Source organism: Rhinatrema bivittatum, chromosome 3 (assembly GCF_901001135.1).
Source record: "Rhinatrema bivittatum chromosome 3, aRhiBiv1.1, whole genome shotgun sequence".
NCBI lineage: Eukaryota > Metazoa > Chordata > Amphibia > Gymnophiona > Rhinatrematidae > Rhinatrema > Rhinatrema bivittatum.
In genome coordinates, this window is record NC_042617.1 from 124349127 (window position 1) to 124370341 (window position 21215).

The 21215-nt window shown below is 45.5% G+C and overlaps 1 protein-coding gene across 1 annotated transcript in view; it reads left to right on the top strand.

Annotated features, from left to right (window-relative positions):
* USP34 (ubiquitin specific peptidase 34) overlaps window positions 1-21215 on the top strand; it is a 1009100-nt gene that overhangs the window by 312337 nt on the left and 675548 nt on the right. Inside the window, exon 13 of the mRNA XM_029593702.1 lies at window positions 7351-7481. Within this exon, the coding sequence (XP_029449562.1) occupies window positions 7351-7481 (131 nt within the window). The remainder of the gene's footprint in view (window positions 1-7350; window positions 7482-21215) is intronic.

The following is a 21215-nucleotide window of genomic DNA, read 5'->3' on the forward strand; positions in this document are numbered from 1 at the left end:
AAGAAAAGCTAGGCTTGGGAATCTAACCCAGGTCTCTCACATGGCATCGTGTAGCACTGCCATTTAATATTAGCCAGCCTGTTATTGGTAGCATCTTTTTTTCCTGTCCTGAAAAAGTGTAAATTACTATTACAAATTACTTGCCCTGTAGTTATTCTGTTTTCTTTTGCACCTGTTTAAAAGTGAAGGTGGTTTCTTGCCTCAGAGCCTCTAAGCTTCCTTTTATGAATAACTTTAGAATTACCTTCTGTTGAAGTGGTACTGAGATTCCAGGCTTCATTTGCTATTCCAATATTAGGTTTATAATCTAATAATAATTATAACACTATCCTCTACCTCATCAGTTTTCTTTTCTCTTCAGAGGATGTAGAACTTAGAAGAGTAGCTCCATCATCTGAAAAACCACAGCATCACTTACGTTAGATGTTATGTCAAATCTGTGGATACATTAAAGATTAACTTCCATTTCATCCTGCTACACTTTCCAGACAGGTAGGTTATATCCCCCCTACCAGTAGATGGAAGCAGTGGTCACAGCTTTCTCAGTGACCTCATTTGCCACTATATAGAGGTGGTGTAGCACAAAGAAACTCTGTATTCCTCTGTCTCCAGCAAATGGTAGGATAACTGGTGCAGCAGGATTTTTTTTTCTTCTGTCATTCTCTCCCTTGGAGGGATTTAAGCTTTGACTGTGATTTTCTAGAGCCAGGCACCTGGTTTTAATCAGAGTAGCAAGCCCCTTGGAGGCTTCCAGTCCCAGAAAGGACTTGGTAGTATTCAGGAGGAAGGTTCTTCTTTTCTTGACAATAAAAAAATAAAATTAAAAAAAAGAAATTGTTGTGCTAACAATGCTTCAAGTTTTGGGAGAGGATTCCCTTTTTTTTAAAATCTTTCTCTCCCCGCCCCCCCCCGCCCCCCCCCGACTATGTTTGTGAAGATGTTGAAGTAAAAAAAAAAAAAATCAGCCTTTTGAACTGGAGCAGGTTTCTTAGGTTTCTTTAGCTTGTTTCTGGCATAAGTTGGGGGGGGGGAGGGCTGTGTGTCCTTATGACATGTCAGCATGTGGACTCGTAGTCACGTATGGGCAGGAGCATGCAATGAGCAGTTCACGGAACTGCTGTGAGGCCTGTAACTGCATGCGGCCTGTGGCTGCTATAGGGTCATTTTTGTCCTAATTGTTTACTGAACCTAGAGGTCCCGGAGAGTGTTGTTCCGCCTCGGGGCAGCTGTTGGAGGCTGATTCAAGTGCAGGGAAGGTTTCTGTCGCAGAGCCATGCCCAGAAATTAGATCAAAGTAAGCCTCTTGAGACGGTGGGTTTGGCGGGAAAGTCTGCAATTGTAGGCTTTCCCCTGTGGACATTTCTGATTATAATTAGCATGTATTCATATTCCCTCTGAATCCGGGGATCCCCCCAATGCTGACTCCTATAGGGAAATCATCTTTCTCTGTTTCTTCTGGCTTTTTGTATCTGTGATTCTCTCCTGATTTTGTTTTCTTCCTGTAATGGGCTTCCTGTGTCATTCAGCAACTTGGGGGGGGGATAACCTTTTCTTCCTTGGGGGGGGGGGCCCTCCAGGTTGGAGCCTCTGGATCAGGCTCCCAGTGGCTTCGGACTTTCTGTTCAGTGGGTCTTGAGAAGGCATGGGAGTGTTCTTCTCTGGAGGAGGAAGAGATTGTTTCTTATAAGGAAGATGATCCTTTATACCAGCTTGCATTGAGTGGGTATGGTTCTCAAGGTTGCAGAATCTCCAGTTTGGGATCCCATTCTTACACATCAGAGGTGGAGGCAATGATACTTCCAAGATGGGAGGTTCCAGATTGCCTCAGGGGAGTAAAAATTATGGGCAAGTTGTTTCCCCTTTTGCAGCAATGGTTCAGCTTCTGTTTCAGATGCCTCAGATGGATACATTCATCACTGCTGTCACTAGATGGATCTCTGTTTGGTAGAGGATAGTGCTCTTCCTTGCAGCATCATAAGAACATAAGAAATTGCCATGCTGGGTCAGACCAAGGGTCCATCAAGCCCAGCATCCTGTTTCCAACAGAAGCCAAAACCAGGTCACAAGAACCTGGCAATTACCCAGACACTAAGAAGATCCCATGCTACTGATGCAATTAATAGCAGTGGCTGTTCCCTAAGTAAAATTGATTAATAGCCATTAATGGACTTCTCCTCCAAGAACTTATCCAAACCTTTTTTGAACCCAGCTACACTAACTGCACTAACCACATCCTCTGGCAACAAATTCCAGAGCTTTATTGTGCGTTGAGTGAAAAAGAATTTTCTCTGATTAGTCTTAAATGTGTTACTTGCTAACTTCATGGAATGCCCCCCTAGTCCTTCTATTATTCGAAAGTGTAAATAAGAGTCACATCTACTCGTTCAAGACCTCTCATGATCTTAAAGACCTCTATCATATCCCCCCTCAGCCGTCTCTTCTCCAAGCTGAACAGCCCTAACCTCTTCAGCCTTTCCTCATAGGGGAGCTGTTCCATCCCCTTTATCATTTTGGTTGCCCTTCTTTGTACCTTCTCCATCACAACTATATCTTTTTTGAGATGCGGTGACCAGAATTGTACACAGTATTCAAGGTGTGGTCTCACCATGGAGCGATACAGAGGCATTATGCCTCTTTCTTCTGGCAGTCTGAGTCTTGAACAGCAGTGGATGGTGGCTTAAGCATTGTTGTGATGGATTCAGCAGCTTCTGAGGTAAGAAGAGGCAGTTTGTGTTGGGTCAGCTGCAGCATTTTTGGCTGTTGCCTTTTATAATGTCAGAATTTCTGTATGTTCACTTGCCTCCCACATAGCAGTGAGGAGAGTCCCCTGGCTCTGGAACTGGGCTGCAGACTTGTGGTTCAGTCTAATCTGGGTATGCTTCCTTTTAAGGGACCCTTATTTTTTGGAAAGATTCTGGAGGGATCCAATGCAGAGTGGGTTTCCTGAAGTGAGAACTATCGCTCTAGAGGTCTGTTAGAGGCCTGGATCTTTCTTCGAGACACCAGGTACTATACATGTGGCTAGCAGACCTAGGTGTCATAGTGGATAACACATTGAAATCGTCGGTTCAGTATGCTGCGGCAGTCAAAAAAGCAAACAGAATGTTGGGAATTATTAGAAAGGGAATGGTGAATAAAACGGAAAATGTCATAATGCCTCTGTATCGCTCCATGGTGAGACCGCACCTTGAATACTGTGTACAATTCTGGTCGCCGCATCTCAAAAAAGATATAATTGCGATGGAAAGGTACAGAGAAGGGCTACCAAAATGATAAGGGGAATGGAACAACTCCCCTATGAGGAAAGACTAAAGAGGTTAGGACTTTTCAGCTTGGAGAAGAGACGACTGAGGGGGGATATGATAGAGGTGTTTAAAATCATGAGAGGTCTAGAACGGGTAGATGTGAATCGGTTATTTACGCTTTCGGATAGTAGAAAGACTAGGGGGCACTCCATGAAGTTAGCATGGGGCACATTTAAAACTAATCGGAGAAAGTTCTTTTTTACTCAACGCACAATTAAACTCTGGAATATGTTGCCAGAGGATGTGGTTAGTGCAGTTAGTATAGCTGTGTTTAAAAAAGGATTGGATAAGTTCTTGGAGGAGAAGTCCATTACCTGCTATTAAGTTCACCTAGAGAATAGTCACTGCCATTAGCAATGGTAACATGGAATAGACTTAGTTTTTGGGTACTTGCCAGGTTCTTGTGGCCTGGATTGGCCACTGTTGGAAGCAGGATGCTGGGCTTGATGGACCCTTGGTCTGACCAAGTATGGCATTTTCTTATGTTTCTATTCTTCTTTCTGGCCTCTGAAGCCAGTTGTGCCTACTATTGCATTGTGGAGGGGTTTCTCTTTGATCCTTATAGAGGGTCGCTTGGAGGTGGTTTTTATCAGGGATTGACCCACTTAACATCAGAGCCACACTAGGGATCCATGCACTGAACACCAGTCCTACCAGGCCCTGGTTCAAGACACCTATAATGTCTTGTCCAGGGGATTTTTTTGGACCCATCTGTTTCAGATGTCCTCTAGAGCTTATCACTTCAGTTTCCAGTGTCTTCAAGGTATCCCTGTTTTCTTCAGCCTTCATAGGGGAGGCAGTTCAGGTTTCTATCATAGGACCCCATTTGCTAAAGGCTATGGTTCGGTTCCTCATGCCGACTAGGGTCGCAAACGATTTTGCTATTTGGGATTTGTGATTCCTTAGAAGGGTGGAAGTTTTCCTATCTTGGGCCTGCAGCTATAAATGGCAGCTTCCGCACCTCAATTTTTGACACAGAATCTTTTTGCTCCATCCCAGTGGCAGTGAGGAGAGACCAGTATCTGTTTCTTTCAGGGTCATATTTGTATTCTAGTAAAACCAGATCAAAATATATTTGTTTCAGTATTGTTTTTCAGTTCCAAGTACTCCTTTTTGGACTCGCCACTGCTTCTCACACTTTTCCACCTGTTTAAAGAATGAGGGTATCTTGGTTCTTCCTTACCTGGATGATTGGTTGTTCAGAGCCAAGTACTATCGTGAAAGGCTTCAAGTGTTTGAGAGGGCAAGACAGGCTTCCAGAATGCTTGAGCTGGGTAGTCCATTTTTGGCAAAGTACAAACTTTTTCCTACTCAAACCTTGGAATATTTGGGAGCTGATGTCATCTTGGAGATCCATCCGGTATGTCTGAGGTAAGAGAGCTTTTTTCCAGGCTCCGGTACCAAGTTCAGAAGGTCTCCACTCAGAGGATTCCGAGAGCTGAGGCTATGTACAGCTTCTAGATTCCATGGCAGCCATTTTGGATGTAGTGTCTTGGGCCAGGTCCCACTTGACACACCTAGGGTATGCTTCTGTTTCACTGTTTTCCCAAGTCTCAGGAATGCAGGGTTTCTCTCTCTCTTCACCAACTTGATGAAGACCAGTCTTTATTGGTGCACTTCTCCAAGGAACTTTTTGAGAGGTGTCTAGATCCTATATCCTGGATACTAATCATGGCAGATGGTTTGGGGAGCACTTTGTCTGGATCAGATAGTTCAAAGTAGATGGTCTCAGGAGGAGGACAATTGGTCCAGTAATGGATTGGACCATTAGCTATAAGGTTGGCCTTTTATCAGTTTTTTTCCCTTAGTTTCAGGAACAAGCAGTTAAAGTGCTCTCCATCAAGGCAAAAGCCGTGGCATATATGGCAAGTCCCAAAGTTTGATAGTCTTGGAAGAGACAGACCTCCTGTTCCCATGAGTGGGGGAAGTTCCTCTGCTCTTGTTGACAGCCCCTATCATGTATCGGGAGTATTTTTAAGTCATTTTTCAAAGCAGAAATCTTCTGAATCCTGGCAAAGGGGAGCTCAGTTGGGATGCTTTTCACAGTTTTTCCTTTGCTGGGATCTGCCTCACATGGCTCTAAGGTCAACTTGCAGATTGGCAGGGTACATCACTTCTTCAGCAGCCTAGGTGTTCAGAAATTTGGGGATAGATGCCCTCATGCAGCCTTGGCCAAATGTTTTATTAATATATGTTCTTCTGTGTTAGCCGTTGAGTGGCAGGATTATGCGACGGATAGAATGGTTAAAGATTCTAATGATTCTGGTGGTTCTGGATTGGCCGAATAGACAATGGTTGAAGGTCTCATGAGGTTGTAAACAGACAGACTTTTTCGACGCCCAACCGCGTGGGAGTGTCTTGGTTCATGGACCTATCTCCATGAAGAATCCAGATTCTTTTTGTCTTATAATTTGGCTTTAAAGTCACGACTGAGAAGGAAGGGTCCTCTTCTTCTGTGGCTGGCTTGTTTTTGAAGCTGTTTGTAAAGAAGAAGCAATTTCTCCTTGGGAGATATTCCTTCTGTTTCAGTGGTTTTTTTTTTTTTCTATCAGAAGGGGTCTGGTTAAATGCTTATCTTAAATTCCTTACAGATCGAGGTGACTACTGTTTCTTGTTCTCTGGGTAGAGTTCAGTGTATCTCAGTTGATGCTCATTCAGATGTGCTCTGTCTTTTCTTCAAAGTATGTAGAGGCTTTGGCCACCTTTATTGGCCGGTGGTACTCTCGTGGGATCTCATCTTGGTGGTGTTTGCTCTAGTAGCATTTCCCTTTGATCCTTGAAACTTAGCTTGTGTATGGTTTTATCCCTGTGGCTTTCTGCTTGGTCAGGCATATCTCTTTCTGGCTTTTCTGTTGAGGAGTGCCAGGGCAACATCAAGTCGCTGAGGTGGCTGGATGTTTGCAGAGTTCTCCTGACTAATTTGGAGGTCACCAGCTCTTTCTACAGATTGGATTGGCTGTTTGATCAGTTTGAAGGAACCATATGATGTGAGGCAGCTTCTAAAACTACTCAGGTATGGTGGCTTAAGGTATCAATTTCTTCAGCTTATCTCCTCAAATAGTGTCAGGCTCCAGAAACCTTTTAAACTCATTCTGCTAGATCTCAGACGTCTTCTTGGGTTGAAGTGGTTGCAGTTGCACCAGTGATTTTTGTCGGGCAGTAGTATGATCTTTGCTGCATTTGTTTTCCAGGCATCACAGTTTGGAAAAAAGGATTAAAACAGGACACATTCTTTTAAATTGGTGTCTTAGAGTGGCCCTCCCTCCCAGATTGGTTGGGCTTTGATATTCCCAACTGTGTTGACTAGTGTAGCAAGATGAAATGGGAGGAGACATTTTCTTACCTATTAATTTTCTTTCCATGAATCATGCTATACCAGTCCAGGATCCTCTTAAAAAGTTAGGGCTGCGAAAAAAAGAGAAGCTTGGTATCCAGTATATTTTTCTGTTGCAGTGTATATTTCCTTATCTGCACATTTCTCTCCCTCTGCTATGTGATCTGTTCCTGTTAAAATTTAGGATTGGGACAGGTATTATGCTCTAGAGGGATCTTCTCTTCTGGTTTGGAAGTTTTGGCATTTTGAATCTTATTTTCACGCTAATGTTTTTGATTAGTGCTTTGTTGTAGGTATACTGGGATTCTCTGTGCTGCACCACCTTTATATAGTGGCAATGAGGTCACTGAAAAAGCTGTGTACTCTGCCTCCATCTGCTGGTAGGAGGATATAGCCCACCTGTCTGGACTGGTGTAGCAGGATTTATGGAAAGAAAGTTAACAGGTAAGAACATTTTCTCCTTTTGTCAAAAGAGGCATTGCCTTGTCGAAAAGTAAGAACAAAATCACAGTTGATACAACAGCTGATCAATTTTCACACTTTAGAAACAATGGATCTTAAAAATGGTGCTAACTAGGTTGCAGAATTGCTTTTTCTGCACTGCATGTTTCTTTTATGATTTTTATTTTTTTTACTGCTGGCAAGCAGTAGTATTCAAAATTCTGTATTTACTATATAAAAAAAAGTAATAGAGAAATGCTTTTAATCTAGGGTCACCTGCAGCCAGTCCTCAAAGCAGTGATAACAGTGACACCCATCAAAGTGGAGGCAGTGACATTGAGATGGATGAACAGCTCATGAATAGAACCAAGCATGTGCAGCAGCGACTTTCAGATACAGAGGTATAATCACAAATCTGACACTTCCTTCATTACTGTGTTTAGATTGTAAGCTCATTATCAACAGTGACCAGGACCTACATCATACAGTTTCCTTGAAAAATGTAGACTGTACTATTGGTGCATGGTTTATTTGATTTAAAGAAGACAGTTGAGTTAAACCTTCTAAACAGCCACATGTGCCTGTGATGCTATAGTGACAGTTTCTTTACATATGGATCCACATTGGGACATTAACTGTGCACAGATTTATGAATGTATATAGGGAAATTGAAAGAAGTTTGTCAAGCTACCAACTGGAAGTATGAGAAGATAAGGTAATTGAGCCCAATAATTTTACTTGTATTGTTTAAAACTTTAACAAAAATATTACCATAATGGGACTGATAGAAGATTATGGTAATCTTTGACACCAGTTTGAATCTGATGGTATGTTACAACTATATACAGCGTGTTTATGTTCATGGTTTTGGACTTTTAGTGAAGTTCATTGTGATATAATTAAACAGGTTTCAAAAAAAGATTAAAGAAGGGTTTAACAAGCCTTATTTTTTGCAGATTGACTTTTTTATATATATACTTTGAATATTATTCTGATTTTGGTCACTAGTTTAAGATAAGACAATTTTTTTAAGGCAGGAATCTTAAAATTATGTAGATACTCTGTGTAAGATAGTACAACAATCAAACTGTAGTTCCCTGTACGTACCCGGATCAATCCAGACAGTGGGTTGAGACTCCTGTCCAGCAGATGGAGACAGAGAAAAACTGAAAGGGTATCCTATATCAAGACAGAGCCTACCCTGCATCCCTTCAGTATTTCTGTCTCCAGCAGATTCAGACAGTAAAACCTGCGGTTCCCTTCTTTTCCTCAATTTCTCTTTCCCTTTGGGGTTTTCTTCTCAAGATTTTTTTGCAAGATCAAGCAAGTATTTCTTTATCCTTTTATAATATGATAAAAAACAAAAAGGATCCAAAGTGTTTTTATGCACTGTTTCTCTGATTGCATTCAAAACTTCTGCTCTGACGGAGACAGCTCTGTCTCCTCACTCTGCTGGGAGCCTAGGGGGGCTTGCCCCTTGATTATTCAGCTTAGGCTCCCTTTCCCGGTGACCTGTTTGCTGTTTGGGGTGATACTGGTGGTCCAGTCACTCCCCCTTTTCTGGCTGCACTGACCCTGAGAAGCTAATACCTCGGGTCTCCCAGCAGGGAAGATTAATTCCCCTGCAATTGCTCAAAAAATAACAGCAATTACTTTGGCAGACAAAGTAGGTTTAATTTCTCCTTGCTCTGATTAAATAGGGGTTGCATGCAGGGTTCATTCGCCTGCATATGCTTACCCCTGCAGCCTGGCTCAGCTGATCGTCTCGGCGGCGGCTCCCTTTGATCATGCCGCTTTCTGCTGCTGCCTAGCCTGCGGGGAGCCTGCTCTGCGGCTCTCCCTCGATGGGCTCTGCTCTGGGTGACTGCCGGGTGGGGAGGGTCTCTCCGCGGCAGTGCCGAGACAGATGGCTCGGGTCGGCCTTCCCAGCCTGTGGCTAGGCCGTTCCCTGCCCAAAAAACCGCGGGAACGGCGGACATTTTGGGGGAGGTTTTTTCTTCAGATTTAGGGCGGGAAGAAGCGGGAGAGCCCAATTTAACTGTTTCCCCACCAGCTTTAAGCCCCGTTCACTCTGGAGGGGATTTCTGACCCTACCTCTTCCCCCCCCCCCCCCCCCTCTCCTTATTCGGGAAGCCTAAACCTCTGTTCTCAACAGAATTTGTGCTTTTTTTTTTTTTTTTTAATCTGTTTATTAAATGTACAACCCTTGCACATACAAATAGAATCTGCCAACAAGTGCAGCATCAGAGAACAACATCCAATTCAATGGGCCATCTATACCGTATAATTGCACCGCAAGCGGTATTACACATTGAATAGGTTCTACAGATTTTCCCCACAGTGAACATTGTAAAACTCCTCTGTATAAACGAGAGATACCCCTTCCCCCCCCCCCCCCCCCCCCCCATAACTATGTCTCATCCAAGGTTGAGGTCAGTCCAGTGTTGATAGCAGTGCCAATTTTTATGCAGTTTAACCAATGTATCTCTTCTGGAAGCAGTCAGATACTCCATATAATAAATCCATTTCAATCTTTGTAAAATAGCCGTTATAGATGGTGCACTCTCGTCCTTCCAACGACGAGCTATTTCGCCCCGTACAGCATGGGCCACTGCCCTAAGAAAAAGTCTATGCGCATTGGGAGTGTTAGCATCCGGAATATGTAGCAGAACCTCTTTTGGTGTGAATGTGACCTGTACCCCGTCACCTCACAAAACCACTTTTCCACCTGTTCCCACAATTGTTTAATTACTGAACACGACCACCACATGTGAAAAAAGGCCCCCACCTGCCCGCAGTTTCTCCAGCATAGAGAATCTTTTCTGAGCCCCATCTGTTTCATTTTATGTGGTGTAATATACCAGCGATACAACATCTTATAACCATTTTCCACCATGGAGGCCGAAGTAGAGCAACGCCCAATAGCAGAGAAACAGGTTTCCCACTCATCCTCTGTCAAGGGCCCTCCCAAATCTTGTTCCCAAGCCTTAATATGCCATAGCGTGGGGATCGCAGCACCATTTAACATGGCATAAATTTTTGAAATTACCCCTCTCACTACATGGGCTTTATCACAATAACCTTCTAAAAGGGTTTTCCCTTTTACCAGATCCGCTCTCACCATCCTAGAGAGCAGTAAATGTCTCACTTGCAAGTAAACATAATAATCTGAGGGGCCCAGATGATAAACCTTTTGGAGTTCCGCAAATGGTTTCACCCCTGTATCAAACCACAAATGCCCAAGTGTCAGGATCCCTTTTTTCTCCCAGTCCCGAAAAATTTTACTTTCACCTCCAATAGAGAACGCCCGGCAGCCCTTAATCTTAGTGGAGTAAAAATAAGTTCGGTCACCCACAAGGGGTTTCCGCCACCGCTGCCATAAAAGCAGAGTCTCTGCCAAACAAGGTGAACTAGTCTCTAAGTCTGCTGGGACTGTGTTCTCACCCCAAAACCAATCTTCGTATGTCACCAAATCTTTCTCTATTTGTACCCATTGTTTTATTTCCTTAAGGTTATGATAATCTACCAATGCTCGTAATTGGGATGCGATGTAAAATTTTAAAAAATTTGGGACTCCCACCCCACCATCTTTTTTATATTGATATAGGACTGCCCTTGCCACCCTCGGTGGTCTTCTCTTCCAAATAAAGGAAAACACCTTAACCTGAAGTTTCTTCAGCACCGGAGATGGTATAAGACATGGTAGGGTTTGAAAAAGATAAGCTATCCTGGGGAGAAAATTCATTTTAATAGCAGCAATCCTCCCTAACCAAGTGAGGGTCAACCTATCCCACGTCTGCTTGTCCCTCTCCAATTTTTTAAGTAACGGTAAATAGTTTAAGCTATATAGATCTGCATACTCTGCACCTAGCAACACCCCTAAGTATTTCACTGTGCCTTTTGCCCATACAAAAGGGAACTGAGATTTTAGCTGTGTAATCTGTGACGATGAAAGTACAAGTGGCAAAATTTCTGACTTCTCTTTATTCATCTTAAAACCAGACACTTTCCCATATCCTTCTAGCAAAGGAATTAAGCCCTGTAGGGACTGGCTAGGATTGGCTAAAGTAAATAAAACATCATCCGCATAAAGGGCCAACTTATACATTTTGTCCCCGATAGTGATTCCCTGAACCGCCTCCGCTGCTCGTATTTTTGTTGCGAGCGGTTCCAAGCACAAGGCGAATAACAATGGTGAAAGAGGGCATCCCTGCCGGGTCCCCCTCTGCACCTCAAAGTTGGCCGAATATCCCCCATTGACTTTTATACAGGCAGCTGGTGATCGGTATAGGGCCTGTACCCATGTAAGGAAGCCCCCCCCTAATCCTACCTGTCGCAACACTTGGAATAAAAATTGCCAGTGTACTCTATCGAAAGCTTTCTCTGCGTCCACTCCGAAGAGTACCGCAGGTATGGAGTGCCTCTTAGCATAATGAACGATATTGACTACTTTCCTAATATTATCTCCCGCCATCCTACCTGGCATAAAGCCTGCTTGATCATCATGTACTAGCAAGGGGATAACAAATTTTAGGCGATTCGCCAGGATTTTTGCTAGCAATTTTAGGTCTTTGTTAATAAGTGATATAGGTCTATATGAACTACAAAGCAAGGGGTCCTTCCTAGGTTTCGGCAATATCGTAATACCAGCCACATTTGCCGCCGGTAGAAGGTGTTCCCCTGATCGTAAGGCATTAAACATATCCACCAGAGGGCTCACTAGAATATCTTTAAATTTCTTATAAAAGAGAGGGGTGTAGCTGTCCAACCCCGGCGCCTTTCCCGGTTTCAAATCAGCGATAGCAGCTAACACCTCCGCAGCGGAAATATCCTTCCCAACTCCCTCCGCCAGAGGTTCCTCTAAGCATGGTAGTGGTATTTCCCCCAAGTAAGTCTGTATATCGTCTCAGAGGCATTTTCTTCCTTTAAATATAGGGATGCAAAAAACTGATTGAATTGCGCTCGAATCCCATCCCCGTCTGTTACTACCGTCCCTTCCTTAGATTTAATTTTGGTAATTTGGGATTGGGCTATTTTAGATTTCAGGGAATGCGCCAATAATTTCCCAGCGCGATTGCCATGTTCATAGTAAGTTTGACGCATTAGATCAAGCTGGTGTGCCCTCTTATCAGCGTCTATCTGTTGCAATTTATATCTGATGTCCCCCAACTCTTTCAGAAGACGCCTAGATGGATTCAATTTATGTTCTTTTTCCACTATCGCCAATTTTTCCCTCAACTCCTGGCTGAACCTAATCTTTTCTTTCTTCCGATGAGAAGCAAGAGCAATGAACCGTCCCCGAATGACTGCTTTTAAGCAGTCCCACAGCACCATCGGTGTGGTCTCCTCTTTAGTATTATCGTTCAAATAATTCCGGATAGCAGTACGGATATCCTGTTCACCCTTCCTATCCTTAATTAAGGAGTCGTTCAAACGCCAAAATCTACGGCCACTATCTGTTCCGGAAACTTTAAAGGACCACCATATAGGTGCATGGTCAGACCATGTAATTTGCCCAATACTTGCCTCAGTAGTTAACCCTATTAGAGAATTATCAACAAATAAATAGTCAATTCTGGTGTAGACATCATGCACTTTTGAATAATAAGAATAATCCCTATCAGTAGGGTGCCGTTCCCTCCATACATCAGACACTTGCCATTTTTTGAGAAACGTGTGTAAAGCTCTACTGTCCACTGCAGCATAGTGCCCCCTCCCGGTAGAGCAGTCAACCTTCGGATTACATACCAAGTTGAAGTCTCCCCCCAGGATCAATTTCCCACAGTTGGACCGAAGCAACTGATCGTCAAGTCGCTGTAATGTCTCCCTTTGCAGCAAATTTGGGTTATAAACATTAACCAAGGTATATAGTACCTGTTGTAGATAAAGAGACACTATTATAAATCGTCCCTCAGGGTCCCTAAAAACTGAATCCACTTGGGCCGCTAAGTCTCTAGAGAGCAAAATCCCCTACCCCCCGTGTATTTTGAACGAGGTGTACTGGCAGCCAGGAAGGATATTGGGAAATAGGCATGTTGCAATAGACCCTCATATTTTTAACTCACGTGAGTCTCCTGGATAAACAGGACATCCGCCCACATTCTGATCGCATCTTTAAACAAGCTATGCCGCTTAGCCGGGTGATTGAGGCCCTTGACATTCAAGGACACTATTTTAATAGGCAACATGAGCAATTATCCCCCTCCTCTCCTCCATCTCACCCATATCATATCTCCCCTCCTCATCAATAGTATCAAACTCCTCCAGATACCATTTCTGCACCAGATTGATATCCCCTGATCGGACCTCCCTCTATTATAAAACACATCCCCCCCAATCCTTCTCATCCCCTCCCTCCCCCTTCCCTCCCCCCTCCCTCTTATAACATTCCCGCCACTGTACCATCGGCAGGAAAAATACAGCGGAGCGAAGTGACGTTCCCCCCCCCCCCCCCCCCCACAACTATCCCAGTATACAGTATTTCGCAGACATCCCCCAACATTATCAACACTAAACAACACATAACATGTTAAATCAAAAACATCCTAGTATAATGAGCCATTCCCTGACTATAGCAGATGGTCATTTCTCTATACCCCGATTAGCACGCATCAAGGGCTGATATGAAGCCACCCTGAAAAAGTTAAGGATCATTGTTGAAATGCCCGTCCAGCTGAGCAGACAAAATCAATATGTTATGATCATGTATCCGCCATGACAGCTGCGCCAGGCTGTTGCTCCGTGGGACCATTAGAGTTACGTTGTAATCGGGATCCATAAGTCCCTTTCCTCTGCCATCTGGGTCGATCCATCGCCGTTAGCTTGGGTGCACAGTTCTCCCCTGCAGGTAGAGTCAATCCTTCTTCAGCCAGAATCTGTGTCGTCTCCGACGCCATCTTGATGAAGCGGGTTCGTCCATCTTTTGTAAACGCCAGCCCGGATGGGTACACCCATCTATATCTCAGATTTTCCCGTCGAAGAACTGTGGTAACTGCGTGAAAATCCCGCCGTTTTTTCAGTGTGGCTGCAGCTAAATCATTATATATGGTTACGCTTTGGCCTTCCCATTGAATAGCACCCATCTTACGGGCTTGTTGCATGCATAATGGCGTCCTTCATTCTAAAACTGTGCAGGCATGCTATAATGTCTCTGGGTGTGTTGGACCGGGGAGCCTTCAGGGTTCTGTGCGCCCTGTCTAATATGATGTCACTCTCTAACACGTCCCCGGGTGCCTCTCTGTTATTTAACACAGTTCTGCAGAGTTTTTGCACCACCGAAGTCACATCCGCATACTCTGCCGTTTCGGGTATTCCCCTCACTCTAATATTCGAACGTCTCGAGCGATTTTCTATATCCTGAATTTTCAGCATCAACTCCTTGTTTGACTTTTGAAGTGCTGTGACGTCTTGCCTGATACATGAGGTTTCTACCGCCTGCCCTTCCAGCATACTCTCCACATCTTCCACTCTCCGTCCAAAATCCCCAAGTTCAGTTCTAAAGTCCGTCAACGCTGCCTGCATATCAGTTTTTATTGATTTAATATCTTTTTGTATCTCGAGAAACCATTGCTGGAAGTCACCTTTAGTTGGTTCCGACTCAGCACTGAGCCTTCCACTCTCTCTGCCGTCTATCTCGCCTCCTGCAGCCTCTGCCCCCGGCTGAAGCACATTGTCCGCCATTTTGCGTGCTCCCGATTCAGGCTCTTCACTGAGGGCCGCGAATCTCGAACCTCCCGGTTTGTACGAAAAGACTTTTAAATCCGTAGATTTTTTCTTAGGGTGCATCCTTAAGATATCAGACTACCTCTGATGCAGTCCAGAAGCAAAAATTCGCTCCAACGACACTGGGAGAGCTTAAAGTTGGAAGGTCGGGAGCGGAGCTATCGCCTCAAGCGTCCATGCGGTAGGGCTGACGTCACTTCCCCCGAATTTGTGCTTTTAATGTACAAATCCTTTTAGCTAGCCTGCAGGAAGAGGATGATCCCTCCCAGGTCCCCCCCAGCTAAAGTCCCTCGGGTATCTGCTCTACAGTCCCCTGTGTTCCGGATAACCAGGGTTCCGTTAGAGTCAGGGTGGTGCTGGGAGCCCCTGCCCACCCCCAACCGGCTGTGCACCCTGATCCGGACTCTGATTTGCTCCCAGGGCCTCACCTCGAGGGTGATGACCCGCATGTTCTCCATTTGTTCCAAAGGGAAGAACTGGACCCGCTCATTCCCTTTATTTTGGACGAGCTGGGTATTGAAGTGTCACCGGAGGTTTCTGCTATGCCCTTTTTAGCAGCTAACGTGGACCCGATCATGGCGGGACTTAGGGCTTCTCCACATACGTTCCCTTTTCACCCTATGCACGGGTAGCTGCTACTCCGGGAATGGGAGTCTCCCGAGGTGGGGCAATGGACAAGCTCTATCCCCTCCCTGATCAATGCCTAGAGATGCTTAAAGTTCCCAAGGTGGACGCTTCCGTCTCCACGGTCACCAAACACACCACCATCCCAGTGGTGGGGGTGACTGCACTGAAAGAAATTCAAGACCTCAAACTCAAATTTATCTCAAACACATCTTTGAAGTCCTGGCATTAGGGGTGCGGGCGACAATCTGTGGCAGTCTCATGCAGCGGTCAAGCTTTAGATGGGTTCAACAATTGCTCAGCACCCAGGATCTCCCGCTGCAGAGGCGGAGCAGGTGGAACGACTGGAGGCAGCAGTGACATATGGGGCGGATGCCCTATACGATTTGCTCCGAGTACAGGCCAGGGCCATGGTTTTAGTGGTGTCAGCCAGACGTCTCCTCTGCGATTGACCTGCGGATTCCTCCTCTAAGTTGCAGTTGGGCACTCTTCCCTTCAAGGGCAAGTTGCTTTTTGGGGAGGACCTTGAACAGCTTATCAAATCCTTAGGAGAGAACAAGGTTCATAAGCTGCCGAAGGAACGCCCAAAGCAGTCCAAGTCCTTTTTTCCTTCACGTTCTCGTTTTAGAGGTCAGTGCCGGTTCAATAGCAGAGCGCGGGGTTCCTTTCCTAGAGGTACCTCCAGATCCCAGTCCTGGTCTCATTCTTTTCGGGGCCGACGTCCCTTCCGGGAGGGAAACTCGCAGCACTCTGTCTCAAAGCCCTCTTCCCAGTGAAATACGGCCGATCCATTCCTCTGTTCCCAACTTAGGTGGACGACTGTCCCTGTTTCTCGAGGAATGGCTCAAAATCACGTGGGACCAGTGGGTCCTCGGGGTGATAGAAAGAGGATACGCTTTAGATTTTGCTCGGGATCTCCCAGACCTCCACATAATCTCTCTCTGCGGAAACTGCAAGTGTCCAATGGTCTGCCAGACTCTTGTCAGGTTGCAAGAGCTCTGAGCTATAGTCCCAGTCCCGCTGGAGGAACAAGGAACCGGCCAGTATTCCATCTACTTCGTAGTGCCCAAAAAAGGACAGTTCCTTCCGTCCAATCTTGGACCTCAAGAGAGTCAATTGGGCCCTCAAGGATCCCCATTTTCAAATGGAGACCCTGAGGACGGTGATAGCGGCAGTTCGCTCAGGCGAATATCTGGCCTCCCTCAATGGAGGCTTACCTGCACATATTGATATGCTGCGGCCATCAGAAATATCTCCGGTTCAACATTCTGGGGCAACACTTCCAGTTTTGGGCTTTCCTGTTTGGGCTCGCCACGGTGCTATGCACTTTTACCAAGGTCATGGTGGTGGTGGTGACCACTCCGCCGGGATGGGGTCCTAGTTCATTCTTACCTGGATGACTGACTCATTCGAGCAAAGTCGGAGGCTCTCTGCAGGTCAGCGATCGACAGAGTCTTGGCTTTCCTCGCCTTCCTCAGGTGGATAGTCAACTTTTCCAAGAGCAATCTCCAGCTCTCCCAGGTTCTGGAGTTCCTGAGAGCAAGCTTTGACACCCGGGTCGGCAAGGTGTTCCTGCCAGACACTCGGGCGATCAAACTTATGGATCAAGTGTGCAATTTTCTATCACTCTCGCTACCCTCGGCCTGGTATCACCTTCAGGTCCTGGGGTCCATGGCTTCCACTATCGATCTGGTTCCTTGGGCTTTTGCGCATATGCATCCATTACAGAAAGCTTTGCTGTCCCGCTGGAAGCTGGTGTCGGAACAGTTTCGGATGCTCCTCCCGCTCTCAGACTCCACCATCGCCGACATGCAATGGTGGATCTCACTCGCGCACCTCCTGAAGGGGATGCCTCTACAGACGCCTCAGTGGATCATTGTCACGATGGACGCCAACCTCGCAGGCTGGGGAGCAGTATGTCAAACTCAATGTATGCAGGGATGCTGGTCCCCAGCCCAATCCCGCTTGCACATCAATCGCCTGGAGACACGAGCGGTCCGTTTGGCCCTCAAGGTCTTTCTTCCTCTGATCCGTCACAAGTCTGTGTGGGTTCTCTCGGACAATGCCACCATGGTGGCCTACATAACCGACAGGGGGGCACATGGTGGCTCTGGAAGCCAGCAAGCTGTTCGCCTGGGCGGAGCATCGCCTGGATCGCTTGGCATTGCATGGGATCGCTTGACATTGCAGGGAAGGAGAATGTTCAAGCCGACTTCCTCAGTCGTCAGCGTCTAGACCCCGGAGAGTGGGAGCTGTCTGGAGCGATGGATCTGATCGTCCGCAGGTGGGGTCCCCCTCACTTAGACTTGATGGCCACTCTGAGCGATGCAAAAGCTCCCAGGTTCTTCAGCCGCAGAAGGGAGCACTGCTTGGAAGAAGTGGATGCCCTGGTTCTTCCCTGGCCTCACGACGTTCTCCTGTACGTGTTTCTCCCTTGGCCCCTGGTGGGAAAAGTACTCAGAAGAATAGAACTAAATTGGGGACCCGTCATTCTCGTGGCACCCGAGTGGCCCCGCAGACCGTGGTATGTGGATCTAGTGAACCTCGTGACAGACGGTCTTCTTTGCCTCGGCCATCTTCCACATCTGCTCCAGCAGGGTCCAGTATTTTTCGATCAGGCGGATTGCTTTTGTCTAATTGCCTGGCTTTTGAATGGCGGCGACTAAGAAGGAAGGGATATAAAGAAGAAGTTATAATCCACTCTGTTTATCTTTTAACTCCTTACGGGTACAGGTTTCCACTCTCTGGTCCCTCTTAGGTAGTATCGATGGTTACGTGATGGCGGCTCATCCAGATGTCGTTCGATTCCTCAAGGGGGCCAAGCATTTGAATCCGCCTGTCCAGACTACTTGTCCCTCGTGGAGGCTTAACTTGGTGCATAGGGTTCTCTGCGAGGCGCCCTTCGAAACCCTCAGCCATTTCTCCGTTTTTCTGAATCAGAGGTCTCCCTTAAGACGGTACAGTCCTTCTTGCCGAAGGTGCTGTCTTCTTTTCATGTCACAGTCGGTGGAACTTCTGCTTTTTCTCCTGAGGACATTGTGAACACACCTGGTGGTGATCTGCGGCGCCGTGATGTAAAACGAGTGCTGCTGCGCTACTTGCAGGTTACAAACGAGTTTCGGGTCTCTGATCATCTTTGTCTTATGGTGTGGCCCAAATAGCCTTAGAAGCCTTGTTCCCTCTAATATTGCTCGCTGACTAAAGGAGGCGATTGCGTCGGCATATATCTGTTGGGGCCGGCTGGTCCCAGAGGGCTTAAAGGCTTATTCTTTGCGTTCACAAGCTACTTCTTGGGTGGAGAGTCAGTCAGTCTCTCCGCAGGAAATTTGCAGGGCAGCTACTTGGAAGTCTCTGCATACCTTTGCTCGTCGTCATCGCTTCGATATGCAGGTGCCAGTTTTTGCCTCCTTTGGACGGCAGGTGCTTCGAGCAGGATTGTCTCGGTCCCACCCTGTTTAGGGAAGTTTTGGTACATCCCACTGTCTGGACTGATCCGGGTATGTACAGGGAAAGGAAAATTGGTTCTTACCTGCTAATTTTCGTTCTTGTAGTACCACGGATCAGTCTAGACTCCCGCCCGGGTACTGTTGCTACGAAGGCTCGAAGTTCTTCCTCTTGTTTCTTCACAGCAATTTAGAGGATCCCTCTGCTTTCTATCAGAAATTTAAGGCACCAGAAGCATCTACTAGATGAATTTGCATATATATGTAAGAACGTTTGTTTACAGAGTTTTGAATTGTTCAGCCCTCTCTGCCCTCCTCCGGAGGCACGCACCGCGGCTCCCCTGCCTCCCGGGGGCAGCCGTCGGCGAAAGCGGCTTCCAGTGGCCCCCGCCGGCGAAGATGGATGAACGCACGCCCGTAGTGCACGGGCGCTCAAGCCAGCGAAAGCACATGAACGGGCGTGCGTGACGTCACAGCGTACGTTCATACACTTCGCTGGCTTGAGTGCCCAAATTGACGGGCCCCCAAGTCAGCGAAAGTGTATGAACGGGCGTGCGTGACAGTGGCTAATCCAAGTCATAAGGACCTGGCAAGCATCCAAACATTAAATAGATCTCAAGATACTATTCCTTATTGATTAATAACAATTTATGGATTTTTTTCCTCTAGGAACTTATCCAAACCTTTTTTTAAACCAAGTTACACTAACTGCGGTAACCACATCCTCTGGCAATGAATTCCAGAGCTTAACTATGTGCTTAGTGAAAGAATTTTCTTCAATTTGTTTTAAATGAGCTACTTGCTAACTTCATGGAGTGCCCCCTAGTTTTTCTATTATCTCAGAGAGTACATAACCGATTTACATTAACCTGTTCAATTCCTTTCATGATTTTATAGACCTCTATCATATCCCCCCTCAGTTATCTCTTCTCTAAACTGAACAGCCCTAACTTCTGATATGTGCCTGAACAGAAAATCAACTGTATCTGCCCCAGAATCCTTTGCTCTCTTAGCCTATGTGAACTCAAAGTGACTTGCTGAGAATGACTTGCAGTTTTTCAGGACAGCGAACAGGCAGTCAAGCTGTCTCCAAAAAAAAGTGATGCCTATTCATAAGGTCACAAAGAAGAAACCAACGGCAGGAGCTTGAGGCTATCCTGTCACAATAAAAGGCACTATTCTCAGGAGTTTCTGTAAACACAGCCACAGATGTGTTAATTGCCCTGACCAGTAAAATTCTAAATTAACAAAGGACTACCTAGAGAGTGAAATGAGCCCCACCTCCTGGGAAAACTAATCGGGGCAGTTCAGAGATAGTCACATCATGTGGTTGACATGACAGCCTATGTAAATGATCCTTTGGGCAGTCATGCAAGTCTAGAATCTTACACAATATTGTATGTTATCTATAAAAGAAGGATCACTTCCTGAATACAATGAAATGCTGGTGGACAGGTTGTCAGAGGCATGGCATCAGCATTTCCCAAGAATACTTATATTCAATAAAAAATTGTTTTCAATAAAAATCTAAGTGTTCTTGTCTCCCTGGCCATAAGCATCATAAAAAATGGCGTGGCGCTTAACACTTCTTTAGTCTTTCTTCATAGGAGAGCCATTTGATGCCCGATATCATTTTTGTCGTCCTTCTGTGCATTTTCTCCAGTGCAACTATGTCTTTCTTGAGACGTGGTGACCACAATTGCACACAGTATTCAAGGTGTGGTCTTACCATGGAGCAATACAGAGACATTATGACATCTACCATTTTATTTGCCATTCCCTTCTCAATAATTCCTAACATTGTTTGCTTTTTTGACTGCCATAGCACCCTGAGCCGACAAATTCAATTTGTTATCCACTATGATGCCTAGATCTTTTTCCTGGATGGTAACTCTTAAGATAGAACCTAACATTGTGTAACTTCAGCAAGGCTTATTTTTCCCTATATTCATCACTTTGCACTTGTCCACATTAAATTTCATCTGCCATTTGGAAGCCCAATCTTCCAGTCTCACAAGATTCTCCTGCAATTTATCATAATCCACTTGAGATTTAACTACACTTATAACTTTGTGTCATCTGCACCTCACTTGTACCCCTTTCCAGATGATTTATAAATATATTAAAAAGCAGTGGTTCAAGTACAGATCCCTGAGGTACTCCACTGTTTACCTTTTTCCACTGTGAAAGCAGACTATTTAAACCTACTCTGTTTCCTGTCTTTTAACCAGTTTGCAATCCACAAATCGACATTGCCTCCTATCCCATGACTTTTTAAATTTTTTTTTAGAAGCCTCTCATGAGGGACTTAAAATGCCTTCTGAAAATCCAAATACACCAAATCTA